The 25161-nt window shown below is 38.8% G+C and overlaps 1 protein-coding gene across 2 annotated transcripts in view; it reads left to right on the top strand.

Moving 5' to 3' along the window:
* Window positions 1–1509: 1509 nt before the first annotated feature.
* PIAS1 (protein inhibitor of activated STAT 1) overlaps window positions 1510–25161 on the top strand; it is a 118352-nt gene continuing 94700 nt past the window's right edge. For both annotated transcript variants that reach the window (XM_061181969.1, XM_061181968.1), the window contains exon 1: window positions 1510–1543. In XM_061181969.1, the coding sequence (XP_061037952.1) occupies window positions 1520–1543 (24 nt within the window). In that variant the 5' untranslated portion in view covers window positions 1510–1519. The remainder of the gene's footprint in view (window positions 1544–25161) is intronic.

Below are 25161 nucleotides of genomic sequence, written 5' to 3'. Positions count from 1 at the left end.
ATAAGAATAGAGAATTGGCAGTTGGCTTTGGAAACCTGGGGACCATTAGTAATCTTGATAAGTGATCTTGATGAGGGAAGTCAAAGCTGGATCAGAGTAGGCTGAGGGGTGAATGTGAAGTGAGGAAGTGGGAACAAGCACTGTAGAGAGCTCTTGAAAAACCTTTCCGAGAATTTATGCAGTGAAGAGAGCCGAGAAATTGGGCAGTCCTGGAGGCGAATTTGGAGTCAAGGTTTGTTTTAGATGGGAGGAACTTCAGTATGTTTATATGCAGATAGAAATAATCTAATGGGGGCGGGGAGAGAATGTAATGATGTTGGAGGGAGGGGTAATTGTAAGAGTAAAATCCTTAGGAACGTGGGAGGGAAAAAGAAAACAGGTCCCTGGTGGAGGGACAGGCCTTCATAGGCACAGGGAAACTTCATTCATAGTAACCCCAATGTTACTATGCCTATAAGAGTAGTTTTGGTGGTGAGAAGACAAGGAGTTAGTATCTGATATCTTTTCCATCAGGTGTGAGACAAAGTTGAACAGCAAAAAGTGGTTTGGGAGGAGGCTTTTAGTAGAGAGGGGAGAGTGTGAAATAATTCTTTCATCACGAATACTTAAATGTCAATTTCGTGGAGCAAGCCCTTCCAGGATTAAGTACATCTCCTCCCAACCCCCTTTTCTCTCACTGGACCGTTTGCTCGTTTTTGGTACTCATCACCATTTGTAATTGTATCTTTATTGGTTCAGTTGTCTGTTTCCCACTTTAGAGAACTACAGGGAGGCAGGAACTTTGTTGTATTTAATTTCCCAATGTATATATAGCCCTTAGAAACAGGGCCGGTACATAGTCACTAAATAATTATTTGTTAAAACAAATAAGTTAATGAATAAACGTCTTCAGAATTTTGTCGTAGAGGCAACCTCTTTTAAGTACTAGCTTGGGCAAGTCACTTTTCCTTTCCGAGCTTTTATAACTGAATACATATGCCACGGGAATTGTAATCTCTTCCCTGCCTACCTCACCGCATCGTCACGAGGAGGATCTGAGCAAATAAACCTGGAAATGCTTCATCAAGTGATCCTTAAATGTAACGTATTGTTGTTTGCGGCCCACGTGTAGCCTCGCAGGTAGCAGGTGCTGAAAAGGACTTGCTGATTGGGGGAGAGAGGTATTATTTTTTCCTGTGACTGTAGGCATCGAAGTTTTGCGGAAGGGTTCCGCAGGCCGCGGAGGGGCGGGGCTCAGGCCAGAAGCCCTCCCGCTCTGGCCTTTCCCCGGAGGCGCCAGCCGGGCAAGGAGGAGGGGCGAGGAGCCTGGGGGGTAGTAACTGTCAAACCTCCTCGCTTGGCGCCATTATTTAAATGGTACGTGCCCGTCTCGCAGCTGTACGTGCCCGGGGTGGGGCTGCGAGCCCCCGGAGCGGGGCGGAGGCCGGGGGCGGGCCGGGGCGGGGCCATGCTGGCTAGAGGGGCGGGTCTAGCGGCGGTCCCCGGCGATGTTCACTGCGCTTGCGCTGACAGACGCAAGATGGCGGACAGTGCGGAACTAAAGGTAAAGCGCAGCTCGAATTCACTTCTAATATTCGTCCACGGAGACTGTGCCGCTGGTGCCAGGGGGGATGCGTCCGACCCTGGGGGGCCGCTCGGGCCTGACTCCAACCGGGCCTGGAGTTGTAGAGAGGAGCGGCGCGCCGGGCCCCAGCCGAGGGGGCCCGGCAGCGGCGGGCCGCGGGCCCCGGGTGCCTCGGGGGCGCTGACGGGTCGTCCCCAGCGTGTTATTGTTGTGGGCGCCTCTGGCGGGGGTGGCGGGGGAAGAGATCGGGAGTCGGGAGGTGGGGGCCGCGGCTGTCCCCGGGGCTCGGCTTCCTCACCTTCCAGGCAGCCTCCCTGCCCCCCGTGGGGAGCGGGGGCAGGGGCAGGGTGTTCATGTTGGGGGGATTGGGAAAGCTCCCCGCCGCCGCTTCCTCTTCCTCCTTTGCAGTCCCGGGCTCCTGTCAGGCGCTCTCCTCAGACCCCCGGGAACTTGGCTCCTGCCGCCCCGCCCCTCCGGGGCTCCCTGTCGCCCCCGCCCCGGACTCGGTTCTCCCCGGCTGCCCGCCTGTCAGGAGGCGCCCGGGGTGCCCCGTTTGTGGGCAGCGCGATCCTGGGGCGATGGGGTGGGGATGTGGGGGAGAAGCTCCAGTAAAGTTTAGTGAACCCCGGGCTGGCGTTGGGGTTCGACTGGGGGGTGACGGGGGAGTCTGTCTGGGCGGGACGGTACTCTTTCTCTCTGATTCCGGGCAACCGGGGGGAGAAACCCCTTCGAAGGGTGTGTATTTGGAAGCAGTGGTAGGTGGTGGGAAGCAGCTACTCTCCCTGCTTTTTCGTCTCTTCCTTTTGGCTGGTGTGGAGAGTGAGAGGAGCCTTCGGGGGTCTCTGCACACACCATGATGGCGATGTTATAGCTGATGGAGGTGAATGGTTAGTGTTTATATCCCCCCGTTGCCTTTTGTTTGTAGGGACATCTTGCTGGCCATGTTGATTTGAACGAAATTCTCCCCTCATCCTACTTCAACCCCCAATAAATAGAACGTTCCTTCGTTTCTCTCAACTGTACCAATTACTCTCGCCTCGCGAAATTGGATGAAAGGGTGCCCCCTTTTCCCCGCTTTTTCTCCCACCCCAGTCTTTACCTGATGATGGCTTCTTTACCGAAGCAGATATGCCACTACACAAGCAGTTGGGGGAGGGGGGGTGGAACCCTTATGATTGGATTGTGACAAATGGGGCTCCGCTTGAATAATTTTGGTTCAGTAGCAAGCAGTTTTTAACTAACGCGTATTATTTCGAGGCTCTGAACGCGATATTCCCTTCTCTGTGGCTTCCTGTGTGTGAACCGAGTAGCTGGTTATATCTTGACCCAGGGAACTGACATCTCTGTCAGAGTGGAGATTGGGATATACAGTTGTAAATCTTTGGGGAGAGTCGTCTTTTTATAATTAATGAAAATTATTTAAAGAATTATCTCGGTTATAATGAAACGACAACTCCTAGAACAAGCAAACGCCAGGTTTGTTTCTGGAGAGTTTTTCAGTGGAAACCTTCGCTGAGAGATCGTTTTTCCCAATAATTTTTCAATGTTAACATTCCAAAATTTGTATATTTAGGCTCTGCCTTTGAGTGTCATTCTTTTTTAATTTACTTCTAATTGCAAATTAAGGGAGAGCAGATTTAGAATGGATGGTTTCGTTTTTTCCAGTTTCAAACTATTGACTGAAATGAAAAAGCCCCAGGAATTTGAATATTTGGAGGTAATTAACTCTTGAAATAAAAAAGTGTGCAACTTTAAGATACATATTTTCTGTAGTTTTAAAATGTAGTCACTATGTTGCTGTGATCTTTGCCTTCTAATATTTATTTTGCTAGGAATCCTTTTGAATGATAGCTAATCAGTTCTGTTTTACGTGGACTACAGAGTAAAGCTGAAAAGCTTGTGCTGGCTATGTTGTCACTCTTGATGCTGTCCAAAGAAACTGGTATGGAAAGCACATGCTGGGAGATTTCCTCCTTTGTTCTTTCTCATTTTAAGAAAGTGCCTTTGGGGATAGATCAGATCCCTGGTGTGAGTCTTGTTAGGTAAAGTTTCTCTTCACAAAAATGAGCCTGCATCAGATGAACGCTAAACACTTGGGGGGAAACATTATTTTTCTAAAATTGGTCTCCTGTTTTGCTCACTCCAAAATCTACTTGAGTTTTTCCAAAGGAGTTTTTTTCTAAAATTATGTTCTGTTGTACAGTTTTTTTCTCCAGATTATAATAACTGCTCTTGACATACTGATCTGTCATTGTGTGTGCCCAGTACTTTGAGGAGCTGTGATAAATTGCTTAGTTGGTAATAGCTGTGTTAAACATTATGTTTATATTTGATTGTGGTTACATTTGCTCTTTTTTTTTTTTTGAAGGGGAGGAGATGCTCTTAGGAACGCCTACCATAGTTATTTAAGAATGTGTATATGTAATTTTCTGTGCAGTAAGCTTTGGAAAATACTCCTTTTGAAATTATATTTTCTGAGTGGTATTTTGTTTCTTTGTTTTTTGTGGTTTTTGGAGGTAAGTAGCACTTATTCCTAATAAGGAATGAAAGGTCAGAGTAAGAATTAAGAAAAACTCAGATTTTTCACAGTTTTAGGTGAAAACAACAGTATTCCAGTGGATTTCCAACTATGAGGCTTTGAGTAAATAGTGACTTTTGTTATCTTCATTTACAACCCACATTTCATTTTGCTGTGGATTGTATTCATAATTTTTTTCCTCGTGACCCATTTTAGTGAGTCCTTTTAAATGTATAACAGATCTGCAAGATCAGATGGGAAAAATGGATAGATCTGTACCCCCTGTAGGAATTGTGCAAGCTGCAACACTTAAAGATATTGCCAATAAAAATTAGATTGTGAGTCATACATATCAAAAAGTTCTCTGTACTTATTTGTTTATGAAAGGTTTAATTTTTCATTAGGGGAATACCCATAAATGACATTTGTAAGAATGTAGAGAGTGAGCATTTTATTGTCTTTAGGAACTTAAAAGCAGGAGGGTGTGATGGCCAGGTGATTTTGGAATCTGACAGCTTCATGTAGCTCCTCTTAAAGTACTTTAAAAAAAAAATTACAAATGTTTTTTTGCATTAAAAGTCAAATTGCGTTATATTGCCGTTTTTAACTCACCGGAGGAACAGTGGGAAGGAAGAAGTTCATTATCATTTTAGTGGAGTAAATAATGGAATTCAAGGGGAAGAGAAATTGTACTTTAAAAACCATACCTTTAAAAGTAGTATCTGTATAAGCGTGTCAGTAAATTCTGTTGTCATATTCTGCCTCTCTGTTTTCAAGAACTAGCCACTTAATTTTGATATTTGTGGTGTAATTTGTCTGCTTTTATTTCAGATAGAAGCAAGTAAATCTGACAGTTTATTCATGGATTTGAATTGAATCTCCATAACTTGCTTTTCTCAAGTGCCACATTTAGATGGCTTTTTAAAGTCACCATTTTTATGAACAATATTTAAAAATTTGTAAAACACTTTAATATTTGAGTATTTCATATAATTGTTTTGAAATATCTCCTTTTCCTCCTCCGTTTTCTCCTGGATGATTGTATTGTCTCTCTTCAAAGCGTCTCTTGTAATCCCTGTTGATTGCAGTAGTGCTTAGTGGTGAGTCCATAGCTGATTAACCTTGGGTTTCTCCTGGTGAACTCCATCAACATGCTGCTCCAGGGTTCTTGCTGAGGCTTTTGAGTTCAGTGTAATTAGCACCCTTTCTTGCTTGTAACTAGGGATAAGAAAAGAAAATGTCTTAGAGTTGTAGTAGGGACGGGAAGAATTATCTAAATTTCTGGAAAACTGCAGTGTTTATGATGAGACGTAGCCTTTAAAAACAAACAAAACCCCTGGTTCATTACTTCATAGAATTGATTGTAGTGTGTTCTGTAGAAGTATTCTGCTCTGGCATTAAGGACCTTGTTGTTGTTTTTTTTTTTATGTTTGAATAATATCTTATATGGTACTTTGCAGTTCATAATGTATCACATTATCTCATTTGATATTTCCATCAGTTCTTTAAGGTAGGAAAGGCAGGTAATATCTCCCTTTTACCAATAAAGTAAGCCCAGAAAAGGTAAGTGACTAGCCCAAGGTCATACAAATAAAAGTGGCAGGGACTTGAGCCTAGGTCTTGTGAGTTCAAAATCCTGTACTGTAGGCTGCATTAAAGGTGCCATGTCAGTCCTGGAGCCCTCTAGGGTGCCTCGCTCACAAAGAATTCTAGTTATGTTGTTGCTAATACTTTCCCTCTTGCTCTATGCCAGGGTATTTTTGGATATTCCTTGGGCTTTTTGCAAGGAAGATTTTTGAGTTTGTTAGTTGGAATCATAGACATTAATTCTTGCAAATATCATTTTACTTGAGAAAGTTTCAGCGAATACTGAAAAGTAAGCACAAAAATAAACAGCACCTGTAATCCCAGCACTTAGAAATATCATGGTTAACATCTGGGTATCCATTTAGACTTTCTCTCTGTGAGTAAATGCATATGTATATACATCACAAAAGAGAGATTGTACTACTCTTTATTTGTAATCTGCTATTTTTATGGCTATCTTTCCAGGTTAGTAAATATAGGTCTATATGATCATTTGAAAGGTAACATTGTATTTTATTTAGCTAGTCCCCTATCACTGGGCAATCAGATTACTTCCACTTTTTTTTTCTTTTTTGCTATTTTAAACATTCTTGACAAACAGCCTGGTAGTAAAGTTTGCAATTTAAAAAAATTATTTTATTTTATTTATTTATTTTTGGCTGTGTTGGGTCTTCGTTGCTGCAAGTGGGCTTTCTCTAGTTGCGGGGAGCAGGGGCTACTCTTCGTTGCGGTGCGTGGGCTTTTCATTGTGGTGGCTTCTCTTGTTGCAGAGCACGGGCTCTAGGCTCATGGGGTTCAGTAGTTATGGCTCGCGGCCTCTATAGCGCAGGCTCAGTAGTTGAGCCGCATGGGCTTAGTTGCTCTGCGGCATGTGGGATCTTCCCAGACCAGGGCTCGAACCTGAGTCCCCTGAATTGGCAGGCGGATTCTTAACCACTGTGCCACCAGGGAAGCCCCTGCAAATGTTTTATTCTAACTAAGTATATTCTACAGACTTTTTTTTTTTTGTGCTTCAGGGAACAGTGCAAATAGGATTTTGATTAGATGAAGGGTTGAGTGAAAAGTAATTTTTGATTTGTTCGTTGTTTATACCTTTATTATATCTGTTCCTATAAATCTGTCAGTAAACATTATATAAATGATCTGAATCAGAACATTTGATAAAGTATGGAATAGATTACGAAAATAGAAATAGATTATGAGAATTTTTGCTTTACCCATATTTTTAATCTCAAAGCAAAGTGTTGCTATAGTATAAGATTGGTAGGTAACATTGTTTCGGAGAGGCTGTTAGAGAAAGGAGGTTACACAGGCAGTGAAAACATTTTTCTATCTTAAGAACCTTTATGGGTTAAATCAATTAATAAATGCATGTGTGAATTGAATTAAGAATATTATTTGTGCAACATCTGAAAAAGTACTGCACTGTAGAAGGAACAGCTGATGAAATTAAGGGTATGAAATTGATCATACTCTAAATTTGATGTGTTAAATTTGGTCTTCACCTAAATCTTTAGCATTTATATAACAAATTGTATCATTAGGATTTTTCAGAAATAGGTGATAGAGATATTTTAAAATACTTAGTTGTCTTTTACTATCAATTTCAGAAATAGTACTAATTGTTATGCATTTTTTTTTGCTATTCTTACTGCAAAATGTTTGAGTGCTACTTCCTCTTCCATGTTAAAAATTGTGGAACTCCCATTGCTTTTGATTCCCGCTACTCTTGGTTTCGTGGTAGCATGTGAATAAAAACTCCCTAAGCCCCTACTCCCCTCAGAATTTTCTGGTAAACGTTCATTCTTAGCCATGAACTTCTAAAATTCATCGAAATGAAGAAATCACCTTTTTTCCTTTTCTACTTCACATTAGATCAAGCAAACAAAACAAACATAAACCCTTTGAACATTAACTGTAGCTTTGAAATATCAATAACTTTCACAGGACTGTTAATATATGTTCCTATTTTTAAAAGCTCCATCTCTTTCTTACCTTTCCTGCTATTCTTTTCTGCTTTCAATTTCCCCCCTTTGGTTGCCAGGTCAGTTTTCCCCAAACACTCCTTTCATCCTGTCACTCCACTGGCTTTCCATTGAAAACAGGATAAAGTCTTAGCTCTCAGTTTGGTATTCAAGATTTTCTATAGTCTGACTCCAATACATTTCATGTGTCTGTTTTGTCTCCTCCACTGTATAGCAAAAGTTTTTAACTTAAAGCCAGAGCTGTTAGTTTGCTTTTTTGTTGTTGACTAGTGTTCTGCTTTGTACACCACTCCATTTTCCCTCATCCCTACCCTGTGGACACAGTAGGTGCCTAAGATATATTCGTAAAATGAATTACATTCAAGATTTGTTTCTGTTAGTGAGGGGGCAGATGCACATGTTGATATGACAAGTCTAAATTGTGAATGTTCTGCGATAGGGTCATATCTTCATACTTTTTCTTGTGGCTGCTGCGTAGATGAACTTGAATAACATTAAATCCAGATAATTTATGAAAGACTGTTTTAGGTTTACCTTTTACATTTCTTTAAGTTATATAGATAATAAATGAATACATTTCTCATTGTAATGTTATAGCAGTAAGTAGAATAAAATTTTAAAGGCCTTCATTTTCACCCCACCCACTCCTTACCCCTTGCAACCTCTTTGGTACCTATTCTATTTTTTGAGAAGGAGAGAGCATAAGTTTTATTGAGGTATAATTCACATACCATGCATTTCATCCATTTAAGTGCATAATTAAATGGTATTTTAATATATTCACAAAGTTGTGTAACCATCACCGCAACCAGTTTCAGAATATTTTTCTTACCCACCCCCCCGCCCCCGCCAAAGAGATCTTGCACCCTTCAGCTATCACCCCATTGCCACAACCCACCCCACCCTCAGGCAACCGCTATCTACTTTTTGTCCCTATAGATTTGCCTGTATTGAACATTTCGTATAAATGGAATCCTATAATATGTAGTCTTTTGTGTCTGACCTATTCATTTTTCTTTGGACATTTAATTATGTATGTCTGTATAACATTTGTAATTTATTGTATGTGTGTATGTCTAGATTCAGAACAAATTAGGAACATACATGGAACTCAGTAAGTAAATATTTATTAAATGAATGTACATGTATTACTATACATAATCATACTATATACAGTATCCTTTGACTTTTTTCACTTAACGATATACTATATTGAAGCTCTTTCCATGACATGTCCCAAAACGAGATGGTCTCTTTCTTTTTTACAGTGCAAATATTTCATATGTATGTTTATAGAAGTTTACTTCTTGAATTTATCAATGTATATGTCTAAAAGTTCTTGTTTTGATGGTTTTGCTATATTGTTTTTATAAAAAAAAATAGTTGCCACATTTAATGTAACTCCTATAATATTAATATTGGAATTTCACTTAAAAATAGGAATGAAAACTGTAACAGATAAGGGTTGTTTGGCTTGAGGAGAAATGAATGTAGGCTCTTTATGGGGTGCTGGCAGTACACAGCCAAAGCAATTCATTTTGTATTTGGGTTTCTGAATGTGAGCAAGCCTGTTTTTAGCTTCATGGCATAGTGCTTAAAATAGAATTTAAACATGCTATCTTGTGCATTATGGTGAATTTTAAGACTTTTTCTTGTAGCCATGTAGGTCTAATCTTAAGATCTGAAAGATTTCAGGGTAAATATTTTTCTCATATATTAAAATCATCAGTCTGGTCTATGGGCTTCTGTGAGTTACCCAAGAAAGAGAACGTAGAGGCACCTAGCTCAGAGTCTAGCTTATAGTAGGTATTTGGTAATTATTTGTTATTTATTCAGGAAGTATCATATTCTGTCGTTGATTATATGTTTGAGTTCCGACTGTATGTGAAATGCCAGATTATCAGTTGGTTTGAGCATATCACCATATAAATGTGTGTATTTATTTAAACACTCTTGTTATAGTGGGATATGTACTAAAAATATTTGTTTCTTAATCATCCAAGTAATGCACCACCTATTACAGTGGTTCTCAAAGTGTGTTTCCCAGACCTCTGGTAGTTTTTCAGACTCTTTCTGGGGATCCTGCAGGTCAAAACTATTTTCTCAATAGAAGTAAGACATTATTTGCTATATTGACATTTGCAAAATCAGTGGTGGGTAAAATTACATGAATTAAGGCAGTAACACTAAACTGTACTAGTTTACGACATCATGCACTTGGAATTAAGATGATGAAGCAATAAAACTTATTAATTTCATTATGTCTCAATTCTTGTATACGTTTTAAAATATATTTTGTGTGATGAAAAGTCCTGTAAACCACTTTTACTGAACACCAAATCTGATGATGGTTAATTCAAGAAAAAGAACTTGTGCAGTTGTTTGAGTTGGCATGCTGAACTAGCTACTTTTTTAATGGGATACCATTTTTATTTGAAAGAATGGCTGACGAAATATGGTTATAAAGACTTGGGTATTCGGCAGACGTTTTCTCAAAACTAAACCAAGTGAGCCTGTCACAGCAAGACAAACTGACAATATTTGTTGCTAATGATAAAATTTCAGCTTTCAAGTGAAAATAGAATTTTGGAGGACTTGTGTTTGCCACTTTGAGCTTGACAGTTTCCCAATACTTGATTTTTTTTTTTTTTGGATAAGATCAGTGGTGGTGGGTTTTTTTTTTTTAATTTAATTTAATTTTTGGCTGTGTTGGGTCTTCATTGCTGCACACAGGCTTTCACTAGTTGCAGTGAGCAGGGGCTACTCTTTGTTGCGGTGCACAGGCTTCTCATTGCAGTGGATTCTCTTGTTGTGGAACACGGGCTCTATGTGTGCGGGCTTCAGTAGTTGTGGCTCGCGGGCTCTAGAGCGCAGCCTTAGTAGTTGTGGTGCACGGGCTTAGTTGCTCCGCGGCATGTGCGATCTTCCCAGACCAGGGCTCAAACCCATTTCCCTTGCATTGGCAGATAGATTCTTAACCACTGTGCCACCAGGGAAGTCCCTGTGTTTAGTTTTAGAGTATTAGGGTGACCATATATAATTTATCAACCAAAGTGGGACACTTTTAAGAGTGGAAGGGGATGCTTTTAATAATGTTGCTAGAACAACAGATGTAAAATGGAAAACTTGAAGATCTTGTAATTTTTTCTAAAATACTTTTTTTGTGAAGTGCTAAGAAATGAGATGACAGAGATTAAAAAATGATAATAATAAAGAAGAGTTTTGTGGCCAAGTAAATTTGCAAAATGTTGGATGCAAAGTTAACATACTTCTTCTGCTGGACTTCTTAGGACCTTTAATGTGTGAATGTTATTTGAGAAGGGAGGGCATGATGGGGAATTATAGACTCTTGAATTTCCTGGACCGGTTTTTTTTTTGTCCTTATTTGAATTTGTTACAATATTGCTTCTGGTTGTTTGTTTTGGTTTTTTGTCCCCAGGGCATGTGGGACCTTAGCTCTCTGACCAGAGATCAAACCCTCACCCTGTGCATTGGAAGGCAAAGTCTTAGCCACAGGACCACCAGGGAAGTCCCTCCTGGACCAGTTTTACCCCAGCACCCTATTACTCTGAATATCTATTAACCGTATGAACGTAGTTTGGAAAATGGTGACTTGGAGTATCCTGTCATTTAAATTGGAGCTTTTTAATGTGAAGCCCAATCATATTGCTTCTCAGTTATAAGTTTTTTTTGGGATTTTGTTTTGTCATATCTGGGCAGCTAACTTTATTACAATGAGTAAAATTTGAAGTTTAAAAAATATAACCTCATAAAGTAGTCACTATATGCAGATGACATACTATATATAGAAAACCCTGAAAACTCCACACAGAAACTACTAGAACTGAAAAATGAATTCAGCAAGGTAGCAGGATACAAGATTAACATACAGAAATCAGTTGCATTTCTTTAACAAATATCAGAAAGGGAATGTAAAAAACAATACCTTTTAAAAAATTGTATTTATTTTTTTAATATTTATTTGATTGGAGTATAGTTGATTAACAACGTTGTGTTTCAGGTGTACAGCAAAGTGATTCAGATATACATATACATGAATCTATTATTTTTCAAATTGTTTTCCCATTTAGGTTATTACAGAATATTGAGCAGAGTTCCCTGTGCTATACAGTAGGTCCCTGTTCGTTATCTATTTTAAATATAGCAGTGTGTACATGTCAATCCCAAACTGCCAGTCTATCTCTCCCCCTCCACCCCTCCCACTGGAAACCATAAGTTCTCTAAGCCTATGAGTCTGTTTCTGTTTTGTAAATAAGTTCATTTGTATCTTTTTTTAAGATTCCCCATATAAGTGATATCATATATGTCTTTCTCTGTTTTACTTACTTAGTATGATAATCTCCAGGTCCATCCATGTTGCTGCAAATGGCATTATTTCATGCTTTTTAATGGCCGAGTAATATTCCACTGTATATATGTACCACATCTTCTTTATCCATTCATCTGTCAATGGACGTTTAGATTGCTTCCACATCTTCGCTATTGTAAATAGTGCTGCAATGAACATTAGGGTTCATGTATCCTTTTGAACCACGTTTTTCTCTGGCTATATGCCCAGGGAGTGGGATTGCTGGATCATATGGTAGCTCTATTTTTAGTCTCCTAAGCAACCTCCATGCTGTTCTCCATAGTGGCTGTACCAATTTACATTCCCACCTGTAGTGTAGGAGGGTTCCCTTTTCTCCACACTCTCGCCAGCATTTATTGTTTGTAGACTTTTTGATGATGGTCATTCTGACTTGTGTGAGGCGATATCTCGTTGTAGTTTTGATTTGCATCTCTAATACTAAGCGATGTTGAGCATCTTTTCCTGTGCCTCTTGGTCATCTGTATGTCTTCTTTGGAGAAATGTCTATTTAAGTTTTCTGCCCATTTTTTGAATGGGTTGTTTAAAAAAAAATACCTTTTAAAATCACACCAAAAAAAAAAAAAACTTAGGAATACACCTGACCAAGGAGGTGAAAGACTTATATGATGAGAACTATAGAACATTAACAAAGGAAATTGAAGATGAGTCAAAGAAATGGAAAGATATCCCATGCTCTTGGACTGGAAGAATTAATATTGTTAAAATGACCATACTACCCAAAGCAATACACCGATTTAATGTGATCCCTATCAAATTACCAATGGTATTTTTCATAGAAGTAGAACAAATAATCCTAAAATTTATATGGAACCATAAAAGACCCAGAATTGCAAAAGCAATCCTGAGGAAAAAGAATAAAGCAGGAGGCATAATCATCCCAGACTTCAGACAATACTACAAGGGTTTAATTTCCAAAATATACAAACAGCTCATACAACTCAACAACAACAACCCAATCAAAAAATGGGCAGAAGACTTAAATAGACATTTCTCAAAAGAAGACATACAGATGGCCAATAGGCACCTGAGAAAGATGCTCAACATTGCTAATTATTAGAGAAATGCAAATCAGAACTACAGTGAGGTACCACCTCACACTGGTCAGAATGGCCATTATTAAAAAGTCTGCAAATAACAAATGCTGGAGAGGGTGTGGAGAAAAGGGAACCCTCCTACACTGTTGGGGGTAATGTGAGTTGGTGCAGCCACTATGGAGAACAGTATGGAGGTTCCTCAAAAAACTAAAAATAGAGTTGCCATATGATCCAGCAATCCCACTCCTGGGTGTATTTCTGGACAAAACTATAATTCAAAAAGATACATGCACCCCTATGTTCATAATAGCCAAGACATGGAAACAACCTAAATGTCCACAAACAGATGAATGGATAAAGAAGACGTGGTACATACATACAATGGAATATTACTCAGCCACAAAAAAAATGAAGTAATGCCATTTGTAGCAACTTGGATGGACCTAAAGATTATCATACTAAGTGAAGTAAGTCAGAAAGAGAAAGACATACTATATGATGCCACTTATATGTGGAATCTAAAATGTGACACAAATGAACCTATCTACAAAGGAGAAACAGACTCACAGACATAGAGAACAGACTTGTGGTTGCCAGCGGGGAAGGAGAGGTGGGAGAGGGATTGACTGGGAGTTTGGGGTTAGTAGATGCAAACTATTACATATAGAATGGATGGACAACAAGGTCCTACTGTATAGCACAGGGAACTATATTCAATATCCTGTAATAAACCATAATGGAAAAGAATTTTTTTAAATAAAATAAAATTAAAAACAGAACATTTGTGGGAATTTCCTGGAGGTCCAGTGGCTAGGACTCAGCGCTTTCACTGCAAGGGCCTGGGTTCAATCCCTGGTTGGGGAACTAAGATCCTGCAAGCCTTGTAGTGCGGCCAAAAAAAAAACAAAACAAAACTGTATATATCTTTTTCTAAGCTTGTTTTTCTCTGAAAGCTATAAATCAAGACTAGCGTATGATAACCTTGTTTTTCTTGTGCACCCTGGAGAGTGTTTATTGAATAATTACCTTAAGATTGGAGAATCTTGGGGAAAAATAATCATCTGAATCCTAAGTAGTTGAACGATCTTATTTGTAACCTTAAACTTTGTTATCTGGAGGGGAATTTCTTATCATGTGCCACTGGGCTCTATAGTCTTGACCCTGTTATATCCCAAGTTTTAAGGATGACCTCTATGAATATTTAAGAAGCAAAACTCTCAGATTTTGTAGGTGTCAGAAAACTGGGAAGAATGTTAGATGACAAAATCAAGAGGAATTAATTCATCGTCATCATCATCTCCTGTGCACTTACTAGATGTCATCTACCATACTTAGCATAGGTGATATGGAGAAAAGTATCTTTGAAAGTCTCAAAGTCTAGGGGAGGACATAGACTAGAAAATCAGCTGTTTACAACACTGTGTGATAAATGCTACAGCAGAGAGTGCAGGGTGCAATTCTTCAACAGGGTTTTGAAAGGCTGGAATAATGAACTTGGAAAAAACGAAGTTTAACAGCACTGTATATAAAGTTCTATTTTTAAATTTTAAAAATTGTATTAGAGGATGAGGAGGTTTAACCTAGTAGCATTTCATGTGAAAACAATTGAATAAAGGTTTTAGTTAACCTCAAGCTTAATGTGAGCGACAATGTGATGTGGACGTGACTCCCTGTCCCTGCTGAAAGAAAAGCATAACGTACAACATCCTTCCACTTGCCTAAATAAAACAGGCTAGTCAGTCTAAAATGCCTTATTAGGTTGCACTGGTAGAAATAGCTCTGTTCATAATAAGAGAGATAGTACTAAGAGTAGTCAAACTATCATCTGGATTATTTCATTCACTGTGAGTACGATGGCCAGGGTGGGAAGGGGTCTATACCAACAGGATGAAATTTTAGAACCATTGGGTAGAAGTTTAAGGAAAATTTCAATTCATAGAGCTTTTCAGTAATGTAGGCTGTTTTAAGATTAGATTGTGAACTCATGTAAGTGTTTCAGCAGAGGCTGGGAGACCATCAATTAAGGAGGTTACAGTAGAACTTCATATATTAGATGGAGAGTTGGACAAGATGATTGCTAAAGTTCTATTTTAAACTAACAACATTGTAAGTCAAGTATACGTCAAGAAAAATAAATTAAAAAAATAAAGTCCTATTTTATGTTATGATCCTATGATTCTACAGTTTTTAAAAACATCATTTCAGGGCTTCCCTGGTGGTGCAGTGGTTGGGAATCTCCCTGCCAATGCAGGGGACACAGGTTCGATCCCTGGTCTGGGAGGATCCCACATGCTGTGGAGCAACTAAGCCTGTGCCACAACTACTGAGCCTGTATGCCACAACTACTGAGCCCACGTGCCTAGAGCCCGTGCTGCGCAACGAGAGGCCGCCACGGTGAGAGGCCAGTGCACCGCAATGAAGAGTAGCCCCCGCTCTCCGCAACTAGAGAAAAAAAAAAACAAACCCATGTGCAGCAACGAAGACCCAACGCAGCCAAAAATAAAAAATTAAAAAAAAAAAACTAAAAAAAGAAAAACATCATTTCATGGACTTCCTTGGTGGTCCGGTGGTTAAGACTCCATGCTTCCACTGCAGGGGGTCCAGGTTCGATCCCTGGTCAGGGGAGTTCCGTATGGCGCATGGTGCGGCAAAAAAAAAAAAAAAAAAAAAAAAAAAAAATCATTTCAAATTCCCTAATGATGTCTGTAATTGTCAGTACTCTGCAGCATTGTGTGGACTTTGGCATCTGACTTTTGAGTCTGAGCTCCGCTATTTATTAGCTCTAACTTTGATTGAATAGGTTACACTTGTTACTCTGAAATAGTTCTCTTGATACTTTCCCTCTAAGGTTTTTACTTAATCACTTTTGTGGGACCCAAATTGGAGGCTGTGATTTAAAGATTTTGTATAGTTACAGAATGCATTTTTTCTCACTTTTTGTTTTGTTAATATTTATCTATTCTTTTACACTTACTAACTTTCTCTCAGATAGAGTATAATGTATCTTTCATTGCATCTTGTCTGAAACTTAAATTAGATGATATCTCCAGTTGTAAATGCAACATTTTGTTTGGTTTTGGTTGGAGGAGTTTGTGAAAAAATATTCATTCTTTTATAATTTGATAGACTTAAAATTTCTTAAAGCTTTATTTTATTTTATTTTATTTTTTTATACATTTATTTATATATTTAAAAAATTTTGGCTGCTTTGGGTCTTCATTGCTGTGCGCAGGCTTTCTCTAGTTGCGGCGAGTGGGGCCTACACTTCGTTGTGGTGCGTGGGCTTCTCATTGCGGTGGCTTCTCTTGTTGAGGAGCATGGGCTCTAGGTGCATGGGCTTTCAGTAGTTGTGGCTCATGGGCTCTAGAGCGCAGGCTCAGTAGTTGTGGTACACGGACTTAGTTGCTCCGCGGCCTGTGGGATCTTCCCGGACCAGGGCTCTAACCCATGTCCCCTGCACTGGCAGGTGGATTCTTAACCGCTGTGCCAGCAGGGAAGTCCATAAAGCTTTATTATTTTTAAATTTTAGATTTTATTTGAAAAGTGAACGATTGTTCTCATGATCATGTATAGCACTGCTTTTTAAAAGGCACCTTATCTAGATTATTGAACGTTCTTGCAGATTTTCTTTGCAGTATTTCTTGGTCCTGTCTCCTCTATTTCCACTGTCACAGTTTCTTCTTACATGTAGATAAATAATTCTTGCTTGTTGCCATCTCTTTTAGCTAGAAGTCTTATTTCTTAGTCTGTTTCATCCATCCTATAGGTGGCTACTTGAATAACCTTAAACTATTTTTATCACATGTTTACTGTCCCCAAATAAGCATTTATTCCGCTGCTTGTTCACTCTGTAGAGTCTAATTTCTCTCACTGTCATTTAGTGCCCCCATCCCAGTGTAACACATACTCTGTCCTGGCTAAGATTTGTGATAAGACACTTGTATTGGTTAGTGGTTATAAATTTGAGCTCTGGAGTCAGGTCAGGTTTGAGCCCTGTCTCCATCACTTATTTACTTATTTACTGTTTAGCATCAGTTCTCTTATCCATACAATGGGAATAACATTGGTCTGTCTCTTGGGTCCATGTGAGGGTTAAGTAAGATACTCATGCTACTATAATTAATATGTAATTGGCATATTATAAGCATTTAATACATATTAGGTTTATCATTATTTTTACTGTATCAACTCATGCATGACACTTACATTTTTGATTGAGACATTGCTCATGGAGAGATTTCACTGACCATACAGATTGTTTGTATTTCCTTAATCTGTGGAAGAGAAGAACGAAAAGAAAGATTTCACTTAATAGTTATAGCATTATAGAATTTTGAAATTGAGGAATCTTTGAGAAGCTCTAGTCAATCTGTCATTTTTTTAAAGAGAGAAAATAGACCCTGAAAGATTGTGATTCAGTAAATTAGTGGCCGAGTTAGTATTAGAATCCAAATTCTATATATACTAGTACCATATTATGTAGTATTTGTACCTAGCACATTTGAGAATTGAATTAATATGATTATGAGTCTCTGTCTCTGAAGAATAGCTTATCTCTATGTGTTCATTGTTTGTTCCTATATTCCCTTTCTACAACTCATTTAGGGCTCATTCATGGATCCAAAAAGCGTTTATTGAACATCTGTGTGCAGAGCAGCTTTTTACTTAAAGTTATATTTGTCCTACCTCTGCATAAGAAGTTTGGCAATGTGTTAGAATTTTAAACTCTTAATTTTTAAATTAAGCTAAACTTTTTTTATTGTAAAAAATATTTAATCCAAATTTTAAACTGTTTTGATTTGGGTTTGTTATTTTTAGCATTCGAGTTATCATCTAGAAGGAGCTTTTGAAGGACATATCCATGGGTTTCATGAAATGTGGTAGTACATAAATGGGGATGATATTTAAATTATCTATCAAAAATCAGAGCCATGATATGCCATTTCAACAGAGCGTTAGGTTTATACTTTGCTTGAAGGAGAATGGAATCTTCATGTTTTGTCATTATGTGGGAGCTAAATGCAACCCATGTGATGGAAGATACCAGAAGGGGAGAAAGATAATCAGCTAGAGGAGTAGGCACTACAGGTCATTTTTCAGTCATCTTATATTGAGAAATAAATAAAAGATGAGAAATCAGGTGGAACAAGATTATGGAGAAGTATGTAACCAGCCTGACTTGCTGCTTTAGTAGAAACTGTCTAACTAGGTTTTCTGGTTGAACTGGACATTGTTGACAAATTGCTAATCTAACAGCTGTTTATTAACTATTTCAAGTGGAGAGGATTAGAAATGTTCCTGAAGTCAGTTCCATTGAATGAAGAATCTGACTTTGAAAATAATGAATAAAATATTTTTGTAGTACTGTACAATCTTTATGCAGTTAGAGTATTTTTGATGATTGCTTTTGTGGATAGAAAGTAAAAGTATAAATGAAATATTATGACATTGTTAAATGCCTATTTTGACTGTCTTTAGAATTCATTTTGGTTTACAGTTGTTTACAAATTGATACCAGATAAAGATTCATAATATAGAGTCTGCTTTATGATTCATCCCCTAAAATACTGCAGTGGGATGTGTGAACAAGAGTAATTAGGTGGTTCAACAGGAAGTACCTAATTCTTATTCACAATTTAAGTATGACCTTTAACAACGTAGGGTCATAGCTAATGAGACAGTAACATTGGCACTTTTTATTTAATCTCAAAAAGCTCTCTGTCTACAATACTTATTAATATTGCTTGACTATTTCTTGTATTTCTTTTTCTCAGAATATAGTCCCTGTCTCTGTAGTTGGAATGGTGTTCTTATACAGGCACACACACATAAGTGTGTGTGTGTGTGTAAAATGTTACATATCTGAGAAGGAGATTAAGTTGAAATGTGTTCTTATATAATGGTGAGGACCTTCCCCTCCTCCCTCCCCATTCCCCTACTCTGCCCTGAGAACACTGGAAGTCAACCTTATACTGCCAAAGCAGGAGGTTGGAGGATTCCTCTGTGTCAAAAGTGATCAGATAAAAGGAAAAAATGGAATCCTCATGATAGCCAAGTTCCTGCCTTATCATCCTAGAGTGCAGTACTCCGGTCTGCTCACTCACACAGTTCATCTGATCATCTTTTTCGTGTCTTACTCTTAGATATAAATGTACAGCCAAAGGTTCCCTCTTACTTGAGGAAAACGTCAAGCATGAAAGGCAGAGACCAGAGAGAATAGCAAGAAAGAACTCAGATTACAGAGACAGTGCAGGCAGGTGAAGAAAACAACGTCAAACACCCTATTTATTTATATTCTCAAGAGAAAAGAAGATGCTGTAGTAAAAAATAAAATAAAATTTTAAAAAAAGAGAGAAGATACTGCATTCATGTAAAATAAGAACAAGATGTAGAGGGAAAAGAAAAGAAAAAGAAAAATGCAGCAAACAGAAAAGAGCTCATAGGAATTAAAAAAATTTTTTTTTAATTTATTTATTTATTTTATTTTTTTTGGCTGTGTTGGGTCTTCGTTTCTATGTGAGGGTTTTCTCTAGTTGTGGCAAGTGGGGGCCACTCTTCATCGCGGTGCGCGGGCCTCTCACTGTCGCGGCCCCTCTTGTTGCGGGGCACAGGCTCCAGACGCGCAGGCTCAGCAGTTGTGGCTCACGGGCCTAGTTGCTCCGCGGCATGTGGGATCCTCCCAGACAAGGGCTCGAACCCGTGTCCCCTGCATCAGCAGGCAGATTCTCAACCACTGCGCCACCAGGGAAGCCCCGGAATTAAAATTTTAATAGAAGAGTTAGAAGATGAAGTTGAGGAAATCTCCCAGAAAATAGAGCTAAAGACAAGAGATGTAAATGCAAGAGGAAAAAGAAAACAGAGCAAAAGAGAATTAGACAGTCTAGCAAGGCCAGTATCTAAATAATAGGCATGCAAGAAAGAGAACAGAAAAAAGTCAAAGGAAGATTACTGCAAGAAAACTTCCCAGGGACTTCCCTGGTGGCACAGTGGTTAAGAATCCACCTGCCACTGCAGGGGACACAGGTTCGATCCCTCGTCCGGGAAGATCCGCCACAACTACTGAGGCTGTGCTCTAGAGCCCGTGAGCTACAACTACTGAGCCTGTGTGCCACAACTACTGAAGCCCACATGCCTAGAGCCCGTGCTCCGCAACAAGAGAAGCCACAGCAGTGAGAAGCCCGCACACTGCCACGAAGAGTAGCCCCTGCTTGCCGCAACTAGAGAAAGCCCGCATGCAGCAACGAAGACCCAACACAGGCAAAAACAAATTTATTTAAAAAAAAAAAAAAAAAAGAAAACTTCCCAGAACTGAAGGACATACATCTATAAATGTAAAAGACTTAGCAATTATCAGTTCATACAATTAAAAAAAAAACACAAACCTACTCCAAGATACAATATTGTAAAATTTCAGAACACATACAGAGAAGCTTCTGGAAGCTTCTTGAGGAGGATATATAGGTGACTGTGAAAGACTGCGGATCAGAATGGTGCCAGGCTTCTTAAGAGAAGATGATGAGGAAAGGCCTTCAAAATTCTGATGGAACATACTTTCCTGTCTGGAATTCTATACTGAGCCAAACTCAGTTACTAAGTATGAGTAAATGATGATATTTTTAGACAATGCAAGGGATTTTTTAAAAAGTGTACTTCCCATGCCCCCTTCTCAGGAAGCTACTGGAGGAAATACCCCACTAAAAAGAGAAAATCAAGAAAGGAAGAAGTGAGATCAAGGAAACAGGGGGTCCAACGCGAAGAGTGATAAGGGAATTCCCAGGATAAGTTAAAGGGAAATTCCATGACCATAGTTTTGTACCAGGTCTAGAGAGCAAGCAGTCTAAATTAGAAGTTGATGGAGGATTGTATGAAGTATATTTTTAAGAAAGAAATTAAAGGGCTTCCCTGGTGGCGCAGTGGTTAGGAATCTGCCTGCCAATGCAGGGGACGTGGGTTCGATCCCTGGTCTGGGAAGATCTCACATGCTGTGGAGCAGCTAAGCCCGTGTGCCACAACTACTGAGCCTGTGCTCTAGAGCCCGCGAGCCACAACTACTGAGCCTGTGTGCCACAACTACTGAAGCCCATGGGCCTAGAGCCCATGCTCCGCAACAAGAGAAGCCACTGCAATAAGAAGTCCGCGCACCGCAACCAAGAGTAGCCCCTGCTCGCCGCAACTAGAGAAAGGCCACGCGCAGCAACGAAGACCCAACGCAACCAAAAATAAAATTAACAAAAAAGAAATTAAAACAGAGATTTACCTGATATATTTGAATACGTTGAGAGGAAAGTTAACACTAGCAATTTAAAGATGAATTAACCGTAGTTACACAGAAAATTAAGCAAATGCAGAAATGGTGCAGTTATTAACTAGAAGGAAAACAAGGTCATACAAAAAAAGAAACAGTAAACATGATGTACTTTTGGCTTGTCTGTGAATATTATTTACGGCCATAGTAATAATATAAACTCTAACAATTGATTCAACCAAAAATGATGATGGGAAGTTGTAACAGATCTAAATCATTATCTTTTAATAGGAAGTCAATTTTTTTCCTAAAGGGAAAAAATTTTAAATAACTAATAGGCCTACTATATAGTAGAAATAGTGAAAAAAACACCTGAAGAAATAGCTAAAAAGACTTGAAAGTAGTTGCCGTAGGTATGTGAAAAATGGGGACAGGGCAAGTGACATCTGTTTTTCTTATAAAACTGTTCGACTTTTAAAACGGTGTGCAGGTCTTTCTGATTAAAAAGATTCATTTTAAAAAGATGCCCCTCACAGAATGCTTCTGTACAGAATATACACGTTTCTCAGGCATTCTATCATTTGAGGTTGTAGAGTCAGCAGAATGCTATCCAAGGAGGTAATGATTTCTAGTAATAGCAGTGGTTGATGTTATCCTTAGTTATAAATATACATTTTGTTGTAGTGCTAACAAATGGAGATTTTAAACACACGAAAGATTAAAATACATTGCATTTCAACATTTCACATTTAAGTGTTTAGTTTTCCTCTGTGTTGTCAACATTTTACATTGTGAATTGACTGCTCCATGCTTCTTTGAAGCTTTTTGGTTTAGAGATACTTCAGATGGTTGCGTTTCCTGCCCTCTTTTATTTGGTTTTTTAAACAGTGCATGCTTATTACAGTCCTTAAGATTATGCAGCAGCTGCTGCAATAATAGCAATAGATAGCACCTCATCTTTCACTGTACCTGATTACAAGGTGCAATGGTTAATTTGAATCCAGATGTTTTCTTTTATCTTAACCACCAATTTTTTTTAAAGCTAAAATGTTGAAGCTTGAAGTTGAGATTGAATGTTAAATAAATTGATCTTTTAGAAGTTTTTCTCTTTCCTAATTAAAAGGCATGTGGTTTGTTTTCGCTAAAACACACTAACATAGTGTAAAGGTACAACATTTGGAGTAGAAGTAGTTTTGTAACATTCAACAAATTTCTTAACCTTCCTAGGCCTCAGTTTTTCCCATCTGTAAATTGAGGACAATACCTACCTTATAATTGTGATGATTAATTATGCGTCCTGTGAAAATGAAAACAAAAATTATGCCTATGTCGTTAACTTTTTTCTTTTGATCATCAAGCAAGAGACTTTATTTTATGCGAGTTGTCAATGTATTCTTCCATAGAAATAGAACAATAATACACCTGTGCTGCATTTAAATAAATCCTTATACACATAGAGTTAGGACAAAAGCTGTCATAAGTTTATGGTAACTGCTGAGTTTCGGTTTTTGTGTTTGACTTAAGAAAATGGAGCTGAATTGAAATGGAAAGACATCCTTCTCTTTCTAAAAATTTATCGTGTTTTCTCTGTAAAACAAAATACATTTGGCCAATGCCAACTTAAATTTAGTTTTAACCTATAATCTTTGAAGCATAATTCATGTTATTTCTCTAAGAGCAGAAGCTTATTAATACAGTGCTTTTCTGTTGAAATCTCTGTTCCTTTTAAAATAAGTAAAAAAAAAATCTTTAAAACTATTTTGTACTCTTAGGACAGTTTGGATAGTAGGGAGAAATTGATATCCTGCTGACATTATAGTAATTATTTAATCTCTGATAACAATCTAAAGAGAGAAACATTATAGGATTTGGGCTAGAATTTGTTTTTTAAGGGCTACATTATATCTTTGAACATAAGAGCTTGGGAGTTCATTTGGATTTATATTATAGTTATATGTATAACTTATCACTGTAGAATCCACCCCCACCCTTCCTTCTGGTGTGACTTTCTTATTTTGTTCATCATTCATTCATTGTCCTGTCATTATTGTTGGGCCCTAGTGTTAGATGCTGAAGGTAACATGACCTTGTACCATAGAGCAGGGGTCCCCAACCCCCTGGTCCGTGGCCTGTTAGGAACTTGGCTACACAGCAGGAGGTGAGCGGTGGGAGAGCAAGCAAAGCTTCATCTGTATTTGCAGCTGCTCCCCATCGCTTGCATTACCACCTGAGCTCCACCTCTTGTCAGATCAGCGGTGGCATTAGATTCTCATAGGAGCGTGAACCCTACTGTGAACTGCGCATGTGAGGGATCTAGGTCGCGTGCTCCTTATGAGAATCTAATGCCCGATGATCTGAGGTGGAGCTGAGGTGGTGAGGTTAGTGCTGGGAAGCAGCTGCAAATACAGATTATCATGAGCAGAGAGGTTTGACTGCACAGAGACCATAATAAATCAATGTGCTTGAATCATCCCGAAACCATCATCCTCCCCTCCCTGATCCATGGAAAAATTGTCTTCCACGAAACCGGTCCCTGGTGTCAAAAAGGTTGGGGACTGTTGCCGTAGAGGACCTCAGTCTGGTCATGGAATCATTTGTAAAAAAAGAAAATTATAATACAGCAAGATAAGTGCTAAAATAAAGATATGAAAAATGGCCAGTAAGAGTAGTGAAAAGAGAGTCATTTAGTTCTGCCAGGCCTAAAGGGCAAGGCTGACAAAATCTGGGCTTTGAGGAAACAAAGCATTCTCCAGGCCAGGGAAGGTAGGGGAAGGGCTCATATTTCTTTGATTAACCCGCTATATTGCATTTAAAGCTCTTTATACACTTGTTTTTCTCACTGTTTTATTTTTCTTAATTGTTTTGTAATCTGCAAATAACTTCTAGATGATTGGCTTGAGATGGATGTTATCCCAGGGAGTGGTGGTAAATTAGGGAAGGCAGCTTAGCTTTTGTGGTATTTGGGATGAGGTGAGGGGAGAAAACAGTTGTGCAAATAGAGAGTACGTGGTAACCTTACATGTGTCTTTCATCCTGACATCTCCCTGTCAGTGGTGGTAAAGTCAGGATTCTTCTGTTAATAGCTGTATGATCTTGTCTTCCCTTTGGATTTCATTTTCCTCAACTTTAAAATGAGAGAATTGGTGTGGGTATTTCCTGTTGGTAGTCTCTTAGTAGTTGGGGAAAAAGGAGAAATCAGTTTGGGAACGCAGAGTTAAAGTTAAATAGATTTCTTTTCTACAGCCTTATGCATTATGGCATGTGGATTGAATTCCTGGACTTTTGCTGCGTGGCTTGTGGGATCTTAGTTCCCCGATGAGGGATCGAGCCCAGGCCCTCGGCAGTGAAAGCACAGAGTCCGAACCATTGGACTGCCAGGAAATTCCCAATTCCTGGACCTTTTAGCCTGGCTTTGCCAATAGAGTGTCAATAATACGTTTCCAGTGTCATCCTTTTCCTAATGGTTTAGTGGAAAGATCATGCATGGGCTTTAGAATTACACATAACTGGGTTTGAATCCTCATTGATACTTAGTAGCTATGTGGCCTTAGGTAAGTTGTTTAACCTTTCCTAACTAGTTTCTTCACATGTAAAGCAGGAAGGGTAACACCTTGTGGAGTTGTAAAGATTTAATGACAACCCATATGAAAATATCAAATGTATCTGGTATATAATGGGTCAAAAAAGGTATAGTTTAAGCCCTATAAATCCCAAAGTCAGTGTAGAATGTAATATAATGTTATTTGTATCCTGCCTACATCTGGTGCTTGAGGTGGACTGTTTATATGTTTCACATATACTTATATAATTTTCCCCTAAGAAAACAAATGTTCTTGAG

This window comes from Eubalaena glacialis, chromosome 2 (assembly GCF_028564815.1).
Source record: "Eubalaena glacialis isolate mEubGla1 chromosome 2, mEubGla1.1.hap2.+ XY, whole genome shotgun sequence".
Classification (NCBI taxonomy): Eukaryota; Metazoa; Chordata; class Mammalia; order Artiodactyla; family Balaenidae; genus Eubalaena; species Eubalaena glacialis.
The sequence above is the reverse complement of the archived record's forward strand: the minus strand, read 5'-3'. Positions and strand labels throughout refer to the sequence as shown.